Raw genomic sequence first — 19,931 nt, 5'->3', positions numbered from 1 at the left:
ATAAACATCATTGCTTAAATTTTGAGAAGACAATTTTACAGCAGGATCCTCGGTTAAAGTGTTAAAGTATTAATTACTTTGCTGGTGGATTACTCGTGCAGTATCTCAAGGGATCTCCTCCAATTAGTACTCGTATTTTGAGAAGTCAACTAATTTTAAATTTGAGAGATGTACATAATTTTTATATATTATTTTGAGAAGTCAAACCACTTTAAATTTGATTAAATATATAAAAATAGTTTTTTCAAATACGCGTTGTTATATATAATTAAGGGCGTACATGCAATAGAGTTGAGTAGCGACAAACAATTAATCTTACTATCTGTGTTTTAGTGATGAATCTACAACGAATAGTATGTAGCCATGTTCATTACTTATTGTAATTTATAAGAGCCTTTGATCACAAGAGATGAAGTTAATATAAGACATATGTGTGTTTTCTAGTCTAGGTAGAAGTGAAAATCTACATTTAGAAGGTAGTAGAAAAAATAACATTATCTAATAAATGTCATTATGTTAACATTATCTTGACTAGAAAAACAGTTAGAATATATACTTTTAAAAAGAGGTCCTTACATGGACAAGTTCTTTAGTTTTGGTTACGGCATAATAAAATGTATATATTGAAGATAATGTGCCTTTATCTAATTATATATAAGATAATAATTATATTTTTTGGGAAAGAGGTACTATTTAAAAATAAGGCTTGTTCGCTTGAACTTATCAGTCAGCTTATTAACTAGAATCTACAGTATTTTTCTCTCACAATAAAACAGCTTCAGTCGACTTATCAACCGACTTTAATACCAGCGGAACAGGCGATGCTTGTGCTAGCTCGTCGTCATATTTGAAAGGCCGAAGGGGCAAGCTGCGATTTGGCACAGAGAGGTTCGGAGCCAGAGGAGTAGGCTCGGAGGCGTGGGGATTGGAGTGCTTGATTAGGCCCGGAGTACCACGACCCAGCTGGTGCGCCGGGCCAAACACCGCGCACGGGGCCTGGCCAACCGCGCGAAGGGAGGCGATGGCGTGGCCGCCAGCGGCTGGAGCCCCTGGGACGCCCGCTGTTCGCCACGGGATTCGTGAAAAGACGGAGGTGAGCTGGTGACCTTTCGCAGTGACGATGTCTCGCACGTTTTGTGTTCCTCTGAGGCCACCTCGTCTGTTGCCTTCCCTGCGTGCTGCTTTTCTTTTCTGTTGTTGTTTTTTTCTTTCTTTCTATTCTGGTACATCGTCCTTCATGTTATACGCTGATGTAAGCACTTTTAGACGGCTGAGGATAGTAGCTTTGCTTTGCTAAGAAAAGATTGTTTGCGGTAGTTACAGCAAGCACTCAGGAAACGTCTAGAATTGGTAAGGCTGTCCGCACCGGGCACCTGTATGCCGCCCTGCATGTCCGCATAGCGGAAGAAATCGCCGCAGCGCAGGGCTGTATCCTGCACTGGGAAATAAGGGGAGGAGAGAGGAACGCGAAATACAGAGAGCGTACGGCGAAACGGTAAAGGCGAGGTGGGCCCCATGCACGTGCTCGGTGGGAGGGAGGGGGGAGAGGGAGAGGGATTAAAAATTTAGAGAAAATGGGATAGAGTTTGATATAGAGAGAATATGGGTGCGGGAGATGGTACTGTAAGTGGGTGACTAGGACGAGAATATTCCTTTAGAGGTGGGATTTAGAGGGATAGCAGTGCGGACAGCCTAAGCACTACTTCATGCAGTAGCTGCTACAGCCACACCGTCCAAAAAAATCACAGCAAGCATAACCGAAATCAAACACGTCTAGTATGGTGTAAACTGCTCGTAACAATTGAGGGCCTGATTGGTTCACCTACTATAAGTTAAAAAGTAAAATAAATGACTGATTTTACCAAACATTATCAACTTATAAGTTACTCCTGCTTATGAGAAATAAGCTGGTTCATCCCTGCTTAAAACTTATAAGCCACCCTTTTCGCGTGGGGCTCACACCTTTCACTTAGGGCCTGTTTGGTTCCAAATAAGTCACCTACTTATAAATTAAAAAGTGAAAAAGTGACTTATTTTGTCAAACACCATCAACTTATAAGTCACCCCTGCTTATAAGTTTTAAGTTGGTTCACCCCTGCTTAAAACTTATAAGTCACCCTTTTTCGCGTGAGGCCCACACCTTTAATAAGCTTATAAGTCCTCTACAACCAAATAGGCATGACTTATAAGTCATTGGTTTTCAGTCACCTAACTTAATAAGTCACCTGACTTATGGAAACCAAATAAGGTCTTAACAGGTATGAGCTTATAAATCATCTATAACCAAATAAATATGATTTATAAGTTATTTTTTTTCAGTCCCTGACTTGATAAGTCATCTGACAGGGGGTCTGAACGATCAAATGCATTAATAAGTAGCATATGTTAGATTTTACGCCGACATCAAAACAAAGACAGTAAATGGACATCGAAGAAAGGTTCGTAGACCCGCGTCTATTTATAATAATAAAAGTTCATAAAAGATGTCCTCGCAAACAGTCCACTAAAGCCTAGTACTCCGTGTAGCAGGCAGGCAGGATGCCTTGGCCACACAACAGAGACCACAGGCAGCAGCGGCGCAGAACGGCGGGCAGGATGCGGTGGCCGGACCGGGCGGTGAGGCCACCCAGGCTGCTATGGGGGGTCCTGCGTGTTTACACGGCACGGGCAGGCAAGCAGCGAGCGATCCCGCCCGGCCAGGCCAGTGCCCCCGCGGGTCCCGGTCGCCGTCGCCACTCGCCACCTCCGCCGACCGCCGCCGCCCGCGCGTGAGGCGCACGAGCGCGGGGTGGGTTGGCTTGGGTGGAAACGGAAGACGGCAACGCGGGGCCCGCTCGCCGTCGCTTTTCAGAGACGGGAAGAGCACGTTCTGACGACGGGACGAGACCGGTGACGCTGTACGTATATTTTTGTGATGATGGCTTTGGCTTCTGTGGGTCTCCTCTCGTGCCGTCGTTCGTTGGCAAAATTTTCGGTGAAATATCACTGTAGCATTTTCGTTGTTATTTGACAATTAGTGTCTAATTATAATTTAATTAGGCTTAAAAGATTCATCTCGTGAATTTCGTCTAAACTATGTAATTAGTTTTATTTTTTATTTATATTTAATGCTTTATGCATGTGTCAAAAATTCGATGTGACGGAAAAACTTGAAAAATTTGGTATTTTGAAGTGAAACTAAACAAAGCCTTGGTCAAGCGGCTACTTTTTACGGTCTTCTTTGGCACGTCTAGCCTCGCCTCTGTCGCGGTTCATTTGGGCCGGTGGTGTCGGTAGTTTCTATGGTACTACTCCTAGTGATTCGTGATGGTAACGGTTTAGCTTTGGTTTGCTTAAATTAGCAGTATATATATATATCCGGTCGCTCTCCGTGAATTAATTAAATAAAGGACTCTCCTGTCACTCTTTACAAAGAGGCTTCTTTGGAACGTAGTGGGGGCAGTGAGAAGATATGATATGAGAGTTCATTTGTCACTTTTGCAATCTTATGGGTTGAAAATGTGACGAGTTTTCAAAGAGCCATTCGGATGCACCGTAGGTAAAAGAGAAGTGCATAGTTTTTTGAGAGGTATATTAGTCTATTTGAAGGAACTTTCTGTGAGGGTCGATCTCATGTATTCCACCAAATTTCTTCCTCGTTGGGACTAACATAGGAATGTTCATCGGTTTCGGCACGCTCAACGCTTATGTTTCAACACCTAAAGCAAAAATAATCATTTTAGCTAAAGTAAATATTCATCCAGTCCGATCCTCATGTTGAAAATTACTTCTTTTAGTGCATTTTAGCGGCATAGATGTGATTGGCTAAAGAATACTAAAGTCTTACCGCCAAAATACGACAAACTCTAAAGAATACTAAAGTGCATTATACCGGTTTTGCGGTAGTGGATCTAGATTGGAGTTTCAATAATAGGATTTTGAAAGATTAAGTACTCTAAGGCCCTGTTTGGTTTTGCTGGAATGGGGCAGGAACTATTCCGGGTTGATCAAGATTATGTAAATTAATGAACCATTCCAGGTGAGAATGGTTCCAGGGATCCGTTCCCTGACAATCGAACGGAGCCTAAAGAAGAATCGAATATGATAGATTCCTTAAATGTCATTACGACAAACTCTGGTACCTAATCTTCTATTGCTAAAATAAATATTAATTTGATCCCTTAATTTAAAAGTAATCCTCTTGGGACTCATGTAAAATAATATTCATTCAACCTCCGGAGTTAAAACTAAGACCATGTTTGCAAGGCAAGAGCTGCATGAGAAGTTCGTGAAAATCAGTTTTTTAATGAAAAAATACACTAAACAATTAAACATGGAGAAAGTCCACATTCCAAAGAGGCCCAATCCTTAAAGCACATCTTTTGTAGCATATATGTGATTTTTTTGGATTGAATTCTATTATATTCCCTTATATGCAACCGCAATGGAGCCAAAGAGGGTTGAACTCTTAGCTCTATGGCATTGATGAGATATCGGTTTTAAGGGTGGTAGGTCTCACTTGGAGAGGATTTTTAAAAAATTGCCCTAGGTATACATGTCGTCCCTTAGAGCAAGGCTAATAATACAGCCGGTTTGCTGGCTGTAAGGTTCCTTGCAGTCTTTTCTCAGCCCACTCATATAGTAGTTGGCTCTTTACAGTTAATACATGGCCCACTTGTCTCTCTCACAGACTTTCTTGGTTCTTGTGCCCAAGCCAGCTGTAAGCTTACAATCCGCTTCTCCTCTCTCTCCTCCCCTCTCTCCTCCACCTCAGCATTTAGTCGACTTACAGCCTGCTATTATACTTGCTCTTATAACACATGACATCTATGTTAAACAACTACTTGCATTGATAAGAACCAATCTAGGTTGTGCATTTGGTTGGTGCGATGAATGAGAATGGCATGGAGCTTCTCTGTCTTTAATGCTATTTGATTCAAGGGTGCTTTCTGTTTCAAAAGCAGAAGGATGGAGCGATTCCCTAAGAGGGTATTTCTTGAGATATCAGAACGAGCTCACTCCAGAAAAACGACTGAACATGCTCGTGCCAAACGGACGACGCTCATGCCATCTTCCTCCGGGGCACACGGCTTGGGGCGAGCAGGCATGGAGGACGATAAAAAGGTGCTCGTTTAGTTTTGGTAATTGAGTGATAAAATAGGTGGATTAATATATATTTAAGTGAAATACATAAATGATTAGTCCATATGAACACTTGTGTAAGCAACACATGCCATGGAGGTGAAAATTACTTGAATATGTTGCAAGGCTCGCACATGTGATGAAGGAGCTCATTACATATGAGACATGGCATTGAGTCATATGACTAAGGTGGAGAAGATTAAGATAAGACTTGGTTTGATGGATCAATTGCAAACGTGAAGGGCAAGTTGGAGGCTTTGGAGCAATGGACCGTGTCATGAGTAGAACAAAGGGCCCGTAGCAAGCTGTTTTGACAGAACTCTTCGATCGGACGCTATTGCAACATTCCTTGGATGCTATTGCAACATTGACTGGACGCGTCCGGTGCTACTGGCAGCGAGTCCGGTCAGCGTGCAGTCAGCCCAATGAAAGGGTATAACGGCTCTATTTTATTGGGGGCTATAACACCAAGCATTGCCCGGCCTTGGGTTTTGTGCTAAGCATCCTCACGCCTATGTGGCTGGTGTAGGAGTGCTTTGGAGCCCTCTAACTCACTTGTGCTTGCAATAGTGCGATCCGATTGCGAGTGAGTGATTCTAGTGCGATTGCATCATGAGATTGGATCAAGTAGCACTAGGTGTTCGTGTTGCAAACTGGTGGTACTTGTTACTTCTGGAGGTTGCCACCTCCTAGAAGAGATTGTGAGGTCTCCGTCGAAGCACGTAAAGAAGATTGTGAAGTGCTCCGGAAAAGAGATTGTGAGAGATATTGTGCTCACCCCGCGGAAGCCACGAAAAACAACTCTAGTTGAACGTGTCATTGAGCTACCCTCACTTGGTTCGTGGGGTTCTTACGGTGCCCAACGTGTGGGCTTGGTGTGGTGCCAATTAGCCGCCGAACCACCAAGTGAACAGTCACAATAGGGACTAGCGTGTGGCAAGCACGTGAACCTCGAGATAAAAATCACCGTGTCATTCTTGTCTTCCCGTTGGTTTGCATTCTCCTTTGCACAAGCTTGTATTTACATTTTATACATTGTGCTTGTATAGTTGCTCTTGTAATTAGTTAGCTTGTGTAACTTGCTAGTCACCTTCTTGCTTGTGTAGCATAAAAGTAGCTCTCTTGCGCAATTAATTTGGCTTGAGTAGCCTTGTTAGTTGTATTGTTTAGTTTGTGTAGCTAAGTAATTTGCGCTCTCTAATTTGGCTTGCGTAGCCTTGTTATTGGGCATTGCTAGTGAGCTTAGGAGCTTTAAGCTTTTCTTATTAGATTGTGTAGAAGCTCATCTGGTTGCTTAAGTATTAGTTGCATATGTTTGTGTGGCCCTGCTACCAGAATTGTTTAGGTGAGCTTGAGCTATCCCAGCACCTTTGTTACCTATTAGGATCTTTATAAGGCGTTTCAGACCATAGATAGAGAAATATAGTCTTAGCTAGATCGATAGTTTTAATTCCGTATGTGTTTTAGTTAGTCGGAGCCTTTAATTTTAGAAAGGACTGTTTATCCATTCTGGTCCGTCGTCTCGACCCTGAGCGGATCCGGCGACAATGGCGTGTGGCCTGGGATCAGCGAGCACGTAGCCCGAGTGAGCGAATCCGACGGCGAGGGTGCGTGTGGCCTGGGGTCAGCGAGCCTACAACCCATGTGAGCGAATCCGTCGACGGTGGCGCGTGGCCTAAGGGCTAAGGGCTAAGGCTGAGCCAAGATGGAGACGCCGACATGGCGACGACAGTGGCATGGGGGCGAGCAGAAGAAAGAAGCACATGTTGGTATGGCATGTGGGCTCCAAAATAACCAAGAAAATTTCGGTTTCTACTCTCGAGTAACCGAATTAACCGAAGAACCGAAATTCATGAATTGTAATTCACTTACTTGTATTTTGTAAGACCATGTTTGATTTTTTGTGTGATGTCTTATACTGAATTGCTATGTATTTGTGTTACTCCCTCCGTCCAAAAAAAGAACGCAATCATGGAAAACGTGCCGATCAAATTAGCTCAAGTTTAACCAAGCTTATAGAAAATAATATGAGCATCTATATCTTCAAATAAATTTACTATAAAAATATATTCTATAACTAATCTAATAATACTTATTTTGTTTCACAAGTGTTATTACTTTTTTTATATAATTTTAGTCAAAGTTTGATTTGTTTGACTCCTCGTGATGAGAGAATTGTATTCTAGGGAATACTATATTGCTACTGTTCCTTTATCAATTATTATTATCTAAATTAGAGGTAGTGTTACCTAAAATTACTTTAAAAGCTACATGTTTTTTTTGTTGTTGTATTAACCTTTGCTAAAAAACTTCGGTTAGCTCGGTTAGAACCAAAACCGAACCAAAATAACCGAGATCCCAAATGTTCAGTTCTTTTTTTTTTAACCGATCAATTCCCATTTTATAGAAACCTAATTTCATCGCTAACCGAGGGAATCGATCAGTTCTTATTTTTAAGAACCGAATTTCATCCATAACCGAGGAGGAACGGATCCGAGAACCGATCAAAATTGCGAGCTTGCAGGAGTAACACTCATCGTAACACTAATTTAACAGCATCTGGAACAAGCACCAGAAATTACAGGTATCATGAGTTCTCAAGCGATTGGAAGCGGGATCTTAGCGAACGTAAATTAGCATATATCCTAAATTAATCACCCATACAATACGATGGGCAATAAGTTCGGTCGCAATTAACAACCCAAACAATCGCACGAACATAACAGTAACTCGTCCAATTTCCATACGGCGATAGCAGAAGCATGCAGATGACAAATTCCCATGGAGCAGGGACCAACGCGCTCACAATGTTCAGCCAGCAGGCGCGGCGCAGTCTGTCCACGACGCGCCGTCTAGCCTTGCTGCATGGTGGCGCCGTCGCCGTGGCGCTGCATGACCCGGCGCATGGCCAGCGCCGCCGCCTCGCTGGCCCGCAGCGTGCCGCTGGCCATGATGGCCGCGAACTCCCGCATCACCTCCTCCTGCACCTTTCCCCTGGCGCTCCCGAGTGGGTCAGCAGCAGGAGCAGGCGCAGGCGCGTGAACGGGCGCGGACGCGGGAGCAGGAGCGGGAGCTTCTTTCGAAGCCTTCTCCGCCGGCGCTTCTCGCTTGGCGGCGGCAGCCACGGTCGGCTTAGAGGCGGGAGCCTCGGTCGGCGCGGAGGCGGAGACGGTGGTGGGCGTGGGCACGAACTGCGTAGCCTGCGGCGCGCTGTTGCTCCGGAGCGTGGACTCGAGGTTCTGGATCATGGGCATGATGAGCGGGCCCATGGGGCTGGACATGACCTCGGCGGGGAGGTTGAGGATGTAGTCGGGCACGCCGGCGCCGGTGCCGACGAGGAATTGCGCCACCTCGTGGCTGAAGTTGTTGCAGTTGTGGGTGAGCAGGCGGTAGGTCTCGGCCGTGTACCGGGGCGCGATGTCGCGGAGGTAGTCCTCGAACACCTCGCGCGGGATGTGCGTGACGCCCAGCTCCACCGTCCGCAGCGGCCGTCCGTACGGCGTCGTCCCCGCCGGCGACGACTGGATCCCGCCGCCGAAGTAGTACTCGTTCCCGTACACCACCACGCCCGTGTGCCTGCCAGGTCCGATTTGGTTTGGTTCGGTTAGGCGCGAGGTGGTTCAGATCCGGGGGAGGGGAAGGGAGGGGAGGGGAGGGGCTCAGGCTCACCAGATGGCCTCGATGGGCTTGCCGAGGAAGGAGGTGGACAGCTGCCGCGCGAGGCCATTGCTGAGGTCGTACACGTTCAGCGTCACCTTGTACCCCTCCTGCCGTGCGGCATCGCCATTAACGAACGCAGCGTCAGATCTCTCTACCCTTCCTCTTCAATAAATCCATGCATGGTCGAGCAATTGAAAGCGTGGGGGGGCCTTACCTCCGCCATTAGCCGATTCTCCGTGCAGATGGATTGGACGGAGATCGCGAATTCGCAGATCGCAGGGCGGACGAGGAAGGACAAAAAATTGCCTTGGAGAGTGAGTGGTCAATACACGCAGCTACTCCTCCAAAACGCGCGGATCTGGAAGGAGACGAGCGGGGGCTGGGGTTGGCTCGATAAATAAAGCGACGCGGTTAGGTTAGTTTAATGGCGGAAGCTTCTGGAGCCGTCTGGTCCAAATTAGAACGCGCGGGGGTCTCCGGGTAGGGGAGAGGAAGGAAAGGGAAGGGGATTCGTTTCGCTTTCGCCGCTTGGGTTTCCGCTTTCCAGGAAGCTCGCGAGGCCGAGGCCGATGCGAGGGAGTTTGGGAGGCCTGCGGACTGCGGGGTTCTGGCGGCCGTCTGATAGGGATCGGGTGGCCGGTTGGGGACGGGCAGGGGCAGCGGGGGAAGGTTGGCGGGTAGCTTTCGCGTTGGATTCCAAGCGTGCGACGGAATACCGAGGACCGAGCCTAGCTCGGTTGGCTTGCTCGTCAGGTGTGAGTTCGAACCTGGATTCGACACTCGCGTGCCTCACGGGGTTTTTCTCCGTGTATTTATAGCCTCACGTGTGGATATGCTTCGGATATCTTTCAGCTACATACAATCTCGATGTAGGTCTAATGTGCACACTAGGGTATGTGTGAGTTTGTGTACGTATGGTGGTGTGAATTGATATGTACGTTCAGATACTACAACTTATACTTGAAGAGTTGAGGCAAAAAAAAAACAGATGAAATATTCACCACTACTTTTTTTTTGCTATGGAATAATATTTCTCTCATAATATTTCAGTATAAACATCAGTATAAGCTAAATTTCAACATAAGCGAACACGTTGATTATATTTGTTTTTATATTTCTGTCCGAATTCAGATTCGAATACGGATAGTGTCAACCATACCGGATAGGATACGATTGGATATCGACATCATAAATATGCGATTTGAATATTCGGATACGATATCAGATGTTTTCAGCATAAACGAACACGTCGATTATATTTCTTTTTATATTTCTGTCCAGATTCGGATTCAAATACGGATAGTGTCAACCATATCGGATAGGATACGATTGAATATCGACATCGTAAATATGCAATTTGAGTATTCGGATATGGATACGGTATCGAATGTTGAATATCCAGACTCGGATACAGACAGATCTAAACCCCTCTAAACGTATTCGGTCTTAGATACGGTCGGAAAATATCCGTACCATTTTCATTCCCAGAGATGAGAGAGTGGGCATCTTCCAGAATGGAGAGGCCTCCAATCCGACTCTGAAGCGTGCTGCTAGATTTTTGCTCGTGTTTCCTCCTTCCCATGCTCTGTTCGCTTGAACTTGTCAGCATGTCTTATCACTCATGGAATAGTATTTTTCTCCCACAACAAATCAGCTTCAGCCGATTTATTAGCCACAGAAACCATCAGCTGAACAGCTCCATTCACTTTACGAGCGCCATGACGTGACTCAATGGTCTCCTTTAAACGGGATGTTTGATACCAATTAGGAGTATTAAACATTAATTAATTATAAAACTAATTGCATAAATAAAGACTAATTTGCTAGATAAATTTATTAAGTCTAATTAATCCATGATTTAACAATATGGTGCTACAGTAAAACTTATTAATGATGGATTAATTAGGCTTAATAAATTAATCTCGCAAATTAGCCTAGAGTTTTTGTAATTAGTTTTATAATTAGCTCATGTCTAATCCTTTTTATTAGCATCCGAACATTTGATGTAACGAGAGTTAAACTTTGGCTCAAGGATCCAAACACCCCCTAAACTAGAATTGTGGTGCACTCGTTGGGTCATAAGAAGAATGGAAATCCTGTTTTCTTATAAGAGTTAGACAATTTTAAATTGAATAAAAAAATACTAATATGATGCGTAAGTAATCACTAGATTAATTTTCATAATTAAACATATCTGAATCCTCGGGAAATGATATTTCTATTTGTTTTGGACTGATGGATCTCACGTTGCGTCTGTAGATTTTATCCAAACAAATTTGCAATTTGCGGCCTTGTTTTACTGCACTACTTCAGTAATATTTTTCAGCGAACGAACAATGTTTTCCTCTCACAGCGAATCAGCATAAGCCAAATTACAACGTAGGTCATGCCATGCGTTCACATAACCATGAGTCCATGGCTTTGCGTTGCACTTGCAAATCAGCAGACCGAAGGTGCCATTTTTTACAAAACCCACAGCAACGTGGAACAAACTTACTACGATACAATTTAAGGACTCCTTTGGAAGGCAAGGCAAGAATGATACATGGATTTTACAAGAACCAGCACAATTTCATATGAAAACTAGGCGATTCATGAAAAAACCCACGTTGCAAAGGGCCCTGAGCCCAGCATTTGAGAGACTCGTACATCTACAAAACTTCGTTACGTACAGTATTCATGCCACCACCTATCCACAAGCAAAGGCAATGCGCTCATTCATTGCGCCAATGAATTGCAACTAATATTGAGCAGAGGGCATTCATTTTTCTTAAGGACAAGTTACGATCAAGGTGGTTAATTGGGAGTCCTAAAGAATTTTAACACTGCCAATCTATAGAGTAGCTTTCTAGTTTCTAGTAAGATAAGTCAATTTGTGACAGCTTGATTTACAAACCCATGCCTATAGTATACATCAGTGTGATCTCATGGCACCTTCAGGACGCCGAAGGTACCAGTGCTACAAATGGCTCCTACATGGCTGAAAACGTGAGCAAAACTATACACTCCTGGGAACTTTGACCTCCATATTCAACCAAAATTAGTCATGGGAAAGTGTTGTTTCTGCTTTGCATGTCTACTTCAAAGATTTAAGTGTACCAAAATGGTGGCAAGAGTAAGAGTTGACCTGTTTTCACTGGCCTCCAATTGATCCTGTATCTACCTTGCTGACTAATTTCATCAGAAACTCAAAATGGGAAATCAAATATCATTCCCATACGAGCAACCACAATATTATTCAGCTCACGGCATCTGCAGGATGACAGTAGCATGTCAGGTGCAGTTTTCATCAATGAGGGAAAATGGAATAACAGTAATGCAACATACTTCAGAGATCTTCAGAGATACTGTTGAAGAAGGTTGGTGGATGTATTTTTCAGTCTGCAGCTCATTCCAAGATGGACATCGCCAAATATATACCTGGATTTACAATCACTAAATAGGGGCCTTTGTTGCTGAAACTGAAAAAGGAAAGACTGCAACTGGGTGCAGACCTGTATTCACAGTGTTCTGGAAAGCCACATCGAGCCTTTCCATAGTCCCAGTGGCAGTCTTCGTTTCTTAGCGGACCTCGGAAAGCTGTTTATACACTTCTGTTAGTAACTTGAAAAGCCACGAGTCAAACCAGGGAACGACATTGCTCTTTGGGCTGTTCAAATTGAAGCACACTTGAAAAGCCATGAGTCAAACCAGGGAACGACATTGCTCTTTGGGCTGTTCAAATTGAAGCACACCTTTCGTCACGAATTTTGATTTTGAATCGGGATGCATGTCGTGCCACATTTCAAGCCATAACTCACGCATTAGTACTGGCGTCCTAACAATATTCCTGTGATTTGCTGTTAAAATAACTTGTATATTAGTGCTGTTCAATAGATGTCAAAAGAAAGTTATGCGCCGAATAAAGGTAACACCACACACAAGAACAAGATATGCCTGAGTGCATGTAAAACAGAGATATGCATTATGCGCTAAAAGGCAAAAGCATAAACTGAGGGGCTCCCTTGCAGCCTTGCAATGCAGAATGACAGGTATAAGTAAAAGTGCTACAGCTATATAAAATGATATAAAAGAAAAATCTAGATTCACACCTTTATCAAGCTCCCAAACTGCTGTTCTCCATCCCGGAAGACTTTCAGCATCCTCATAGTAGGTTATGTACTTCACATGCGGAGCCCTTGTCATGTTTGGTAGTATGTCCTGGCCATGATGGTGATCGATATTCATGGCTGTTTGCAGATCAGATCCATCATGTTCTGCCTTCAAGAGTAGAAGAGGATAATTAGGGAGGGTGGCTTAGTGTTGCGATATACAGCAAGAAACAGTCAATAATATTTCAATTAACCAAAACAAATATACTAATATAGCCAGGCCACAAGTTCACCATGGTGAGCCACACCAATGAGCATAAAACAGAATACCTGTGGGGCCCTCGTTATGTTAACTTTTGCTCCAAGCCAGTTCTTGCACCATGAGAGGGAGTTGTAGGATACCTGCCATGAAATAGCTATTCATTTGCTTAAATAAACTGGTTTAGCTAGATACAAACTAGAATTTTATTTGGTAATACATACTGTACCATCACCACTGGAATTGTTAGGCTTTCCCGAAACAGAATTACCTGATCTGGTAAGAACAAACAATGTTACAAAGGTGCCCTGAGGTAAATAACTAAATATCTATGCAGATCAATATCAATGCCTTGAAGTTGTATAGTACCAAAATAAGAACTGTGGATGCTATCTAGAAAATAAAAGCTCTTGAAAAACGGTATGAAAACTACAACATCCTTCTGTTTCGAAAACAAAGGAACAGAAAACAATAACAACATTCTCACTTTATAATGAGTCAGCCGTTGCCTCTTTCACCCCTGCAAGAACAACAACAACAACAAAGCCTTTAAGTCCCAAGCAAGTTGGGGTAGGCTAGAGTTGAAACCCAGCAGAAGCCTCTTTCACCCCTGCCTTTGGATAAAATTAAAATGTGGAAATTTCATGGTACCAACTAGTGAGCGAACAAAAACCCATTTTTCAAAGTAGCAATAGTCTGACAAAATGTTCAATTTGCTCTTCAGAACTAGTAAAGGTAAATGTATAGAAGAACTGAGGGAACTAGTAAAGATAAATGTATAGAAGAACTGAGGAACCATTAGGACACTCTACACGAACAGGTTGCACTTACATAATTACTCTCCTCAGCAAATTTGTCACATTGTGTCAACCATTAACAGAAACAGAATGGGTACGTGACTAAAATGAGGACTAAAGACTTCTCAAATCAAGTTATACGATACCTGCCTTGAAAGTAGGGAACCTTCAAACTCATAAATAATATCAGTTATTATCCAGTTGTCTGGATATGGTTTGCCACTTGGTGCAAAGTAATATCCTACCTGCATGATGAAGAAAGAATCTAATTTGAAACAACATAAAGTGGGACAGTTCACTATGAAATAAACATCACCAACCATACCTCAGTCTTTGAATCAATCCCGTAAATGCAAAATACGTTCTTTATTGGGGGTCTCTCCCAGGGTGTTAGAGGGTTCAGAACTGGATCACCCTGATAATACCTGAGATCAACTCAGATCAAAATACAAGGTCTTAGACTCAGTCACTCTTACTTACCACCTAATGATTAAATTACATGGTCTAGTTAATACATGTCAAATATCATATCATAAGCATACTAAAGCCTTAAACTTTGTATTTTGTTTGAAAGAACAGATGCAGGGAATACGTTGTAGGAGCAAATTGGATGCATGCGCTTTTGATCCCTTGCCTGTAGCAATTTTGTATATATGGTGTTTAGGATTGTTTTCCTTAACCGCCTAGCTATATATGGTTACCTAGGATTTTTTATCAAACACGCAAGAGAGCTGCGGAAGAAAAAGGGTAAGAGCCCATATAACACACCCACACACAAGCCTTTGGATTACATACTCACCTTTAATTTCAACAAGCACAGACCTCGATCCAAAGACCTAAGAAACTCCTGATGTAGTGGCCACGAGGTAAGAAATACCATGGGCACTGGCTATACCCCAAAGGTGAATTTCCTCCCTAGTGAGCAGGAGTCCTTCAGCAAGGTTGGGAAGCATTCCATAAAAAACGCAGCAGTTCCTATGTTTCCAAATGGACCAAGCCCCCAAGATGACAAGGGAATTCAGCCCTTTTCTAAACTCTCCATCCACTTTATTGCCTATCCTTGTCCACCAATCATCGAATATGGTTACTAAGGATTACTTCCTAGGTGGCCAAATTCCCTGTGATCTGTTGTGATCATTTGTAATCACTGACTAATCCCTTATGAATTATATAAATATACCATTCTGTGGCCTGTTCAGCCACGTGTGGTATCGGTATCGCTGCTCCTCCCTGTCAACTCTTGGTGTTGCCTAACCTTGACTAGCAAGACAGGGGGAGGATACATGCTCAGTTCTCTTGCTAAATCTCGCTGGACAAGCTGAGCATGCTGGCCTTGCCTTTGAGGTACAACCAAGTTGGCTCCCCTCCTCAAGCAAAGACTTTCTTGCAAATTAACAAGGGTAGTAAAAGGAAACAAGCAAGTACAAAAATGTAGACTTACTTCTCAAGCTGATAAACAAGTGCCTTGCTCTGAGGGTCATAATCCTCTATTGTTCTGAACAAAGTACCATCTGACACTTCTCTGGCAGAAAATGACAGGACAGTTGGCTTTCCACACTCCATACTGGATGTTATGTTCTCGGTTATATCCGTGATGGATGGGTATGCCCCCATATCTGTGATGAAAAAGAGGAAATGGAAAAACATTTCTTCTGCTTAGTGGAACAGAAATTCTTAAACGTCACATCAAGAAAGAAAGCGATTTTTGCAAAGAACCTCGAACTGAAGGAACCTCGATATTAACAAGGTCTGTGGGCCATCCGGCATAGTCTGAAATATATTCGGCTTCATCACATTGTTGTCTGTGAGGACAACCTCCCTTTCCCTCAAAAAAATGCTTCCAGTAGATATTATCAGCTTTGCAGTGTTTTGAGAATGGCATAAGCCATAGAGAAGAACCAAATGCATTAAACATCAATCGTGCTGTGCCCTGAAAACGTAATTAAAATGTTAGAGACCAATAAGATGCATAAATGCAACAAGACTTACAGCAAGCTATTTGGACAGTTGTGACAGTTCAAAGTTTGGACACAATTGGACTTTTCAATGGTAGTAATAAAACATAAAATGACATACTATATTCAGCGAAACATTAAATGGAAGGATGAAGCACAATAAATACTACCATAATTCACATGAACATCTAGGAGCATACTTCAAGACTATGAGCCGCAGATGCAGTGCAGAAGAACAAGAATAAAATATTACCATGATATTTAGTGCATGGACCAGTAAAAAGAACTATTTAAAGTTGAAAGTTTCATAATTACACAGTTGTGTATACAAAAAGTCAAGAATAAACCTATGGGGCATTAGGCATCAGAATTGTCAAGTGTAAACTATAAAGTCAATACTAACTATGTTGCAGAAAAAAAAACTCTGATAGCAGAACAGGGCATTCAAATATTCAATGATGACGGATTAATAAATTATTACAATAAGATGAAACTAAAATTTATAGAGGATGACTGACCTCACTGACTGGAAGACCAAAAGTTGTTCCAGAAAGAGCACCTCTAACTGCTTCAGTAGTTCCAAGAAGAGGAGCGCCTAAAGCACAGAAAACTCACAAATTTGAGGATAAGTAGATAAAATAAATATGGTAATAATAAAGTAGTATTCATTCTAGTTGATATACCAACTGCAAAGTATGCATGTATATGTTCATCAAGCCACTGGATATAGTGCTTGGGAGCAATTTCCAGTTTCAACCATTCCAAAAAGTAGCGAAACACATTATTTCCCATCGAATGAGCAAATACCAAAGATGGCCCTCCTCGGAGTTTCAAAGCAATTTCAAAAGTTAACCTGCATCAACAAGGATGTATGAGCATCACATACTACATTCTCTCCTCATGCAACACTGAATTGCCCTTACACCATACATCTATGCTCAGCATCTCAGCATGATTTGTTTGCCATTGTTTTGGAAAATCATATTTGCTTGAATAAAACTAACCACAAGATACGACAAAATTAAAATTCACAGGCCAAAGCATATCGTTTAGCAATTGGTCATCTACAGGTTGCAAACGCATGAAATGCAACACACCATGTTTTACTTGTACCACTAACAATTATGCCAGAGATTGGATTGCCAACTTTTAAATTGACGAGGCCAGCAACGACAATATCATATCACATATTCAGTTCAGAAGTTATGCCAATGCTGATATAATAAATGAAAGGTAACTAAAACAATATAAATGACTGTAATCTAGGTATCTACTTTGGAAACACCAAGAGATCTAGACCCTATCAGATGTGTGGAATTTGGCTGCTTCATAACAAGTTGAGGTAAGCGTTACAAACTTTAATTTGTGAAAATACAGATCTCGCTCCTCAAGCATTGATGGGGGCAGTCTCCAATCATACGGAACAGCGATAATTGCATTAGCTTCAATGCCAAACTCTACACACCATTTGACCCATTCTTTCCATACTGAAGAGAGAGGACCTGAAACCTTGCCCAATAAAATGATATCAGTGTAAGGTGTTTTCCCCTTCCCTTTCTCTTCATGAATGAATGAGATGGGTAGCTTTAAAATGCACTAACAAACATGAGTATTGAATGCACCCTGTCTAACAGGACTATTCCTGAAGTGTAAAACACAATGCCAATGTCAAAGCAAATATGGGGAGTTGCCATTTGCAAATTGATGAACATAGATTATTTTGAATGAAAGAAACATGTGAATGAGCTACAGATAACCGTACTTGCACAAATTCCACATTCTTCAGCTCGCACATGAACAAAGAACAAACATGATTCTTTCCTGATAATACTTTGTTGTACCACCTATGGCATTAGTCTGATGATCTCGTGTAAAAACCACAATTTTTTGTTATCATTTCAGCCACTTCAGGTCAAAACTTGCAAAAATGTTGTCTAGAATGAACTTCTTTTCACTCAACATTGAGTAACCTGACTTATGATATAAGCTACAAATTATCATGTAACAGATATGTAACTCATGGCTAGAACTTGCGAGGTCAGTGCTAAGAAAAAGAGAGTAAGCCATAAGTTTACCTGTTATATAACCAGGGTCCAACTCTGTAATTGCAGAAAGACCACTATCAGGCCTTGACTTGCATTCCGGATGGTCTGTCTGATTATAGGGTTCAAGCAGCATGCATTTAAGCCAGCAATTTACCGCGGAGAAAAGCTGCAAGAAACTGGACGTATCAAAACCAGTAGATCTGGATACTTAACCATAGAAATGGAGCAAATTTAGCCTCTATAAGCCGCACATGTTTTCCAGTTTGGGACGAACAAGGTAGTGTCATGTGATGGCAAACATATGGCTATTCATGGTGGTATACTGGCATTACAGACAGTCAAGCAGTGAATTGTTCCTAGCAAAAACTGACCAAAGCTGCTCAACTAGTTGGTGGCTTTGCACCTACTGGAGTACCCGACAAACCAAAGGTGTTCCAAAGTCAGTTGTCTGTGTTGGGTATCCCTTTCAGTTTCATGGCACTCACATCCAGAGATAAGATGCTCCGGTCCAGTACAAGTTTATCCCAACAAAAACTGCTCCAGTCCCCCAAATCTATTAATAGATGATTTTAACTAAAAAGGGAAAAAGAAGTATGGAGACTAACAATTGTGTAGGCCGCTCACAGCGGATCCCTAAAGCATAGGAGAGCACATATCATCTATCCGAAGCGAACAAACAGATAAACCAAACCGATTAAGAGAGCCAAATGGCACGCTACTAATCCTGGAACGACAGCAGTAACGAGCAGCACTGGCAGAGCAGTAATCAGAAATATCATATCACTAGATGGGCAGGCGAGGTGATGCAACACAGTCAGTGGTTTGGAACCTTGGCGGTGTCGAGCCAGACGGAGTCGAGGGGGTTGAAGTCGAAGGGCGAGTAGGGGCAATCGAGGACCGACCACGCGCGCAGCTGCGTGGACGCGAACCCCGGGATGATTATCCCCGAGAGCTTCCGGTAATCGAACTCCGCGCCGCCGTCGGCCCCGGCCGCTCCGACGGCCGCCAGCGCCACCGTCGCCAGCAGCGCAGCCGCGACGGCATCACGAGCCGGTCGATTCGTTCGCTGCTCCGGTCCCTCGGGATGGCTCGCCGCTCGCGTCCGCGCACGGTGATGTGAACGGCTTCGCTCACGCCGTGGGGCACACTGACCAGCCTGGGATAGGTGGGACGCGGGCTGGGGCCCAACTCTGCGGAGCGTCTCGAATTTGGTCGGAGACGTGATGGTCATCTGTGCCGTCCGCTCTCGAACGGATGGCCGTGATCGACTACGTCGTCGTCCTCCGAGGAGGGAAGGGACGACGGAGTATGGTCAAAGATACCGGCTCTGAGCGAGACTGGCAGCTCGGGGCCAGTCGGGCGAACCACGTGCGCGGTGTCCGACCTGTCCGTGCGCTCGGACTCGGAGCGAGCGAATCTGGGAGCGCTCCGTTTGGAACCAACGGTTTGATTTCGGGGGTGTTTGCAGGGGGTAAAGTTAATCCGTCTTACGAATTTAGGAAGCCTAATTAAATCGTCATTAGCATATATTACTATAGCACCACACCATTAAATCAAGGACTAATTAGACTTAAAAAATTCGTCTTGTAAATTTGCAAATTAGTCTGTATTTATATATTTAGTTTTGTAATTAGTCTATATTAGTTCCGTGCCAAATATCCGATGTATTAGGAACTTAAGTTTAGGAGCGAAAACCAACACTCCAACGGCAGGTAAGGGTTCAGTGACAAACAGGCCAGTCATTGCCGGGCCTGGCCCAACTAGTTAATTGGGGTACGTAATCACACCCATTGTACTGCGGGCCGGCCGTGAACCGAAATTCACCCTAAGCTAGTGACGGTGAAAGAGCCTGGTATGGGCCGTGGCGTCAAAGATGAAATTTTCATTTCAATCGTTTTTTTTTTCTTCTTTCTTGAACGAAAGGAATTTTCAATCGTCTGCCAGGAATATTTTTCATAGGAATAGGAATGTTACGCGTTCCAAAAGAAGAAAGCAACACAGAA

At 43.3% G+C, this 19,931-nt stretch overlaps 2 protein-coding genes across 6 annotated transcripts; both read right to left on the bottom strand.

Annotated features, from left to right (window-relative positions):
* Positions 1-7,740: 7,740 nt before the first annotated feature.
* LOC136464794 (uncharacterized) lies at positions 7,741-9,258 on the bottom strand. Its single transcript, XM_066463744.1, has 3 exons — positions 8,996-9,258; positions 8,791-8,888; positions 7,741-8,697 (listed from the first exon to the last, which is right to left on the bottom strand). Exons 1-3 carry the CDS (start codon positions 9,002-9,004, stop codon positions 7,974-7,976), a joined length of 831 nt encoding a protein of 276 aa, XP_066319841.1. The 5' UTR covers positions 9,005-9,258; the 3' UTR covers positions 7,741-7,973.
* Positions 9,259-10,503: 1,245 nt separating this feature from the next.
* LOC136467977 (phospholipid--sterol O-acyltransferase-like) lies at positions 10,504-18,891 on the bottom strand. Of its 5 annotated transcripts, none has more exons than XR_010761660.1 (17): positions 18,758-18,891; positions 17,959-18,094; positions 17,241-17,385; positions 16,567-16,736; positions 16,402-16,478; positions 15,645-15,858; positions 15,370-15,544; positions 14,254-14,353; positions 14,079-14,173; positions 13,356-13,407; positions 13,203-13,274; positions 12,873-13,041; positions 12,516-12,620; positions 12,276-12,360; positions 12,109-12,201; positions 11,909-12,033; positions 10,504-10,520 (listed from the first exon to the last, which is right to left on the bottom strand). XR_010761660.1 is itself a non-coding variant. In XM_066466826.1 (16 exons), the coding sequence occupies exons 2-15, from the start codon at positions 18,059-18,061 to the stop codon at positions 12,120-12,122; spliced, it is 1,638 nt and encodes a 545-aa protein (XP_066322923.1). In that variant the 5' UTR covers positions 18,062-18,094; positions 18,758-18,891; the 3' UTR covers positions 11,499-12,033; positions 12,109-12,119. The 5 variants fall into 5 exon arrangements, 3 of the variants coding, with proteins under 3 accessions (XP_066322923.1, XP_066322922.1, XP_066322924.1); XR_010761659.1 differs by lacking the exon at positions 10,504-10,520 and adding an exon at positions 10,749-11,470; XM_066466826.1 differs by lacking the exon at positions 10,504-10,520 and having other exon boundaries at positions 11,499-12,033; positions 13,361-13,402; positions 14,075-14,173.
* Positions 18,892-19,931: the final 1,040 nt, after the last annotated feature.

The sequence above is a fragment of the Miscanthus floridulus genome, chromosome 7, assembly GCF_019320115.1.
Source record: "Miscanthus floridulus cultivar M001 chromosome 7, ASM1932011v1, whole genome shotgun sequence".
In the NCBI taxonomy this organism is placed as follows: Eukaryota; Viridiplantae; Streptophyta; class Magnoliopsida; order Poales; family Poaceae; genus Miscanthus; species Miscanthus floridulus.
The sequence above is the reverse complement of the archived record's forward strand: the minus strand, read 5'-3'. Positions and strand labels throughout refer to the sequence as shown.

Coding starts and splice junctions, on each gene's coding strand:
- LOC136467977 (XM_066466825.1), bottom strand. CDS start 18,061: ATGCTGCTTGAACCCTATAATCAGACAGACCATCCGGAATGCAAGTCA. Junction 16,737..17,240: donor CTGTATTTTCACAAATTAAA/GTTTGTAACGCT, acceptor TTGTTGATGCAG/GTTAACTTTTGAAATTGCTT. Junction 13,408..14,078: donor GAAGGTTCCCTACTTTCAAG/GCAGGTATCGTA, acceptor TGTTCTTACCAG/ATCAGGTAATTCTGTTTCGG.
- LOC136464794 (XM_066463744.1), bottom strand. Junction 8,698..8,790: donor AAGCCCATCGAGGCCATCTG/GTGAGCCTGAGC, acceptor CGGACCTGGCAG/GCACACGGGCGTGGTGGTGT.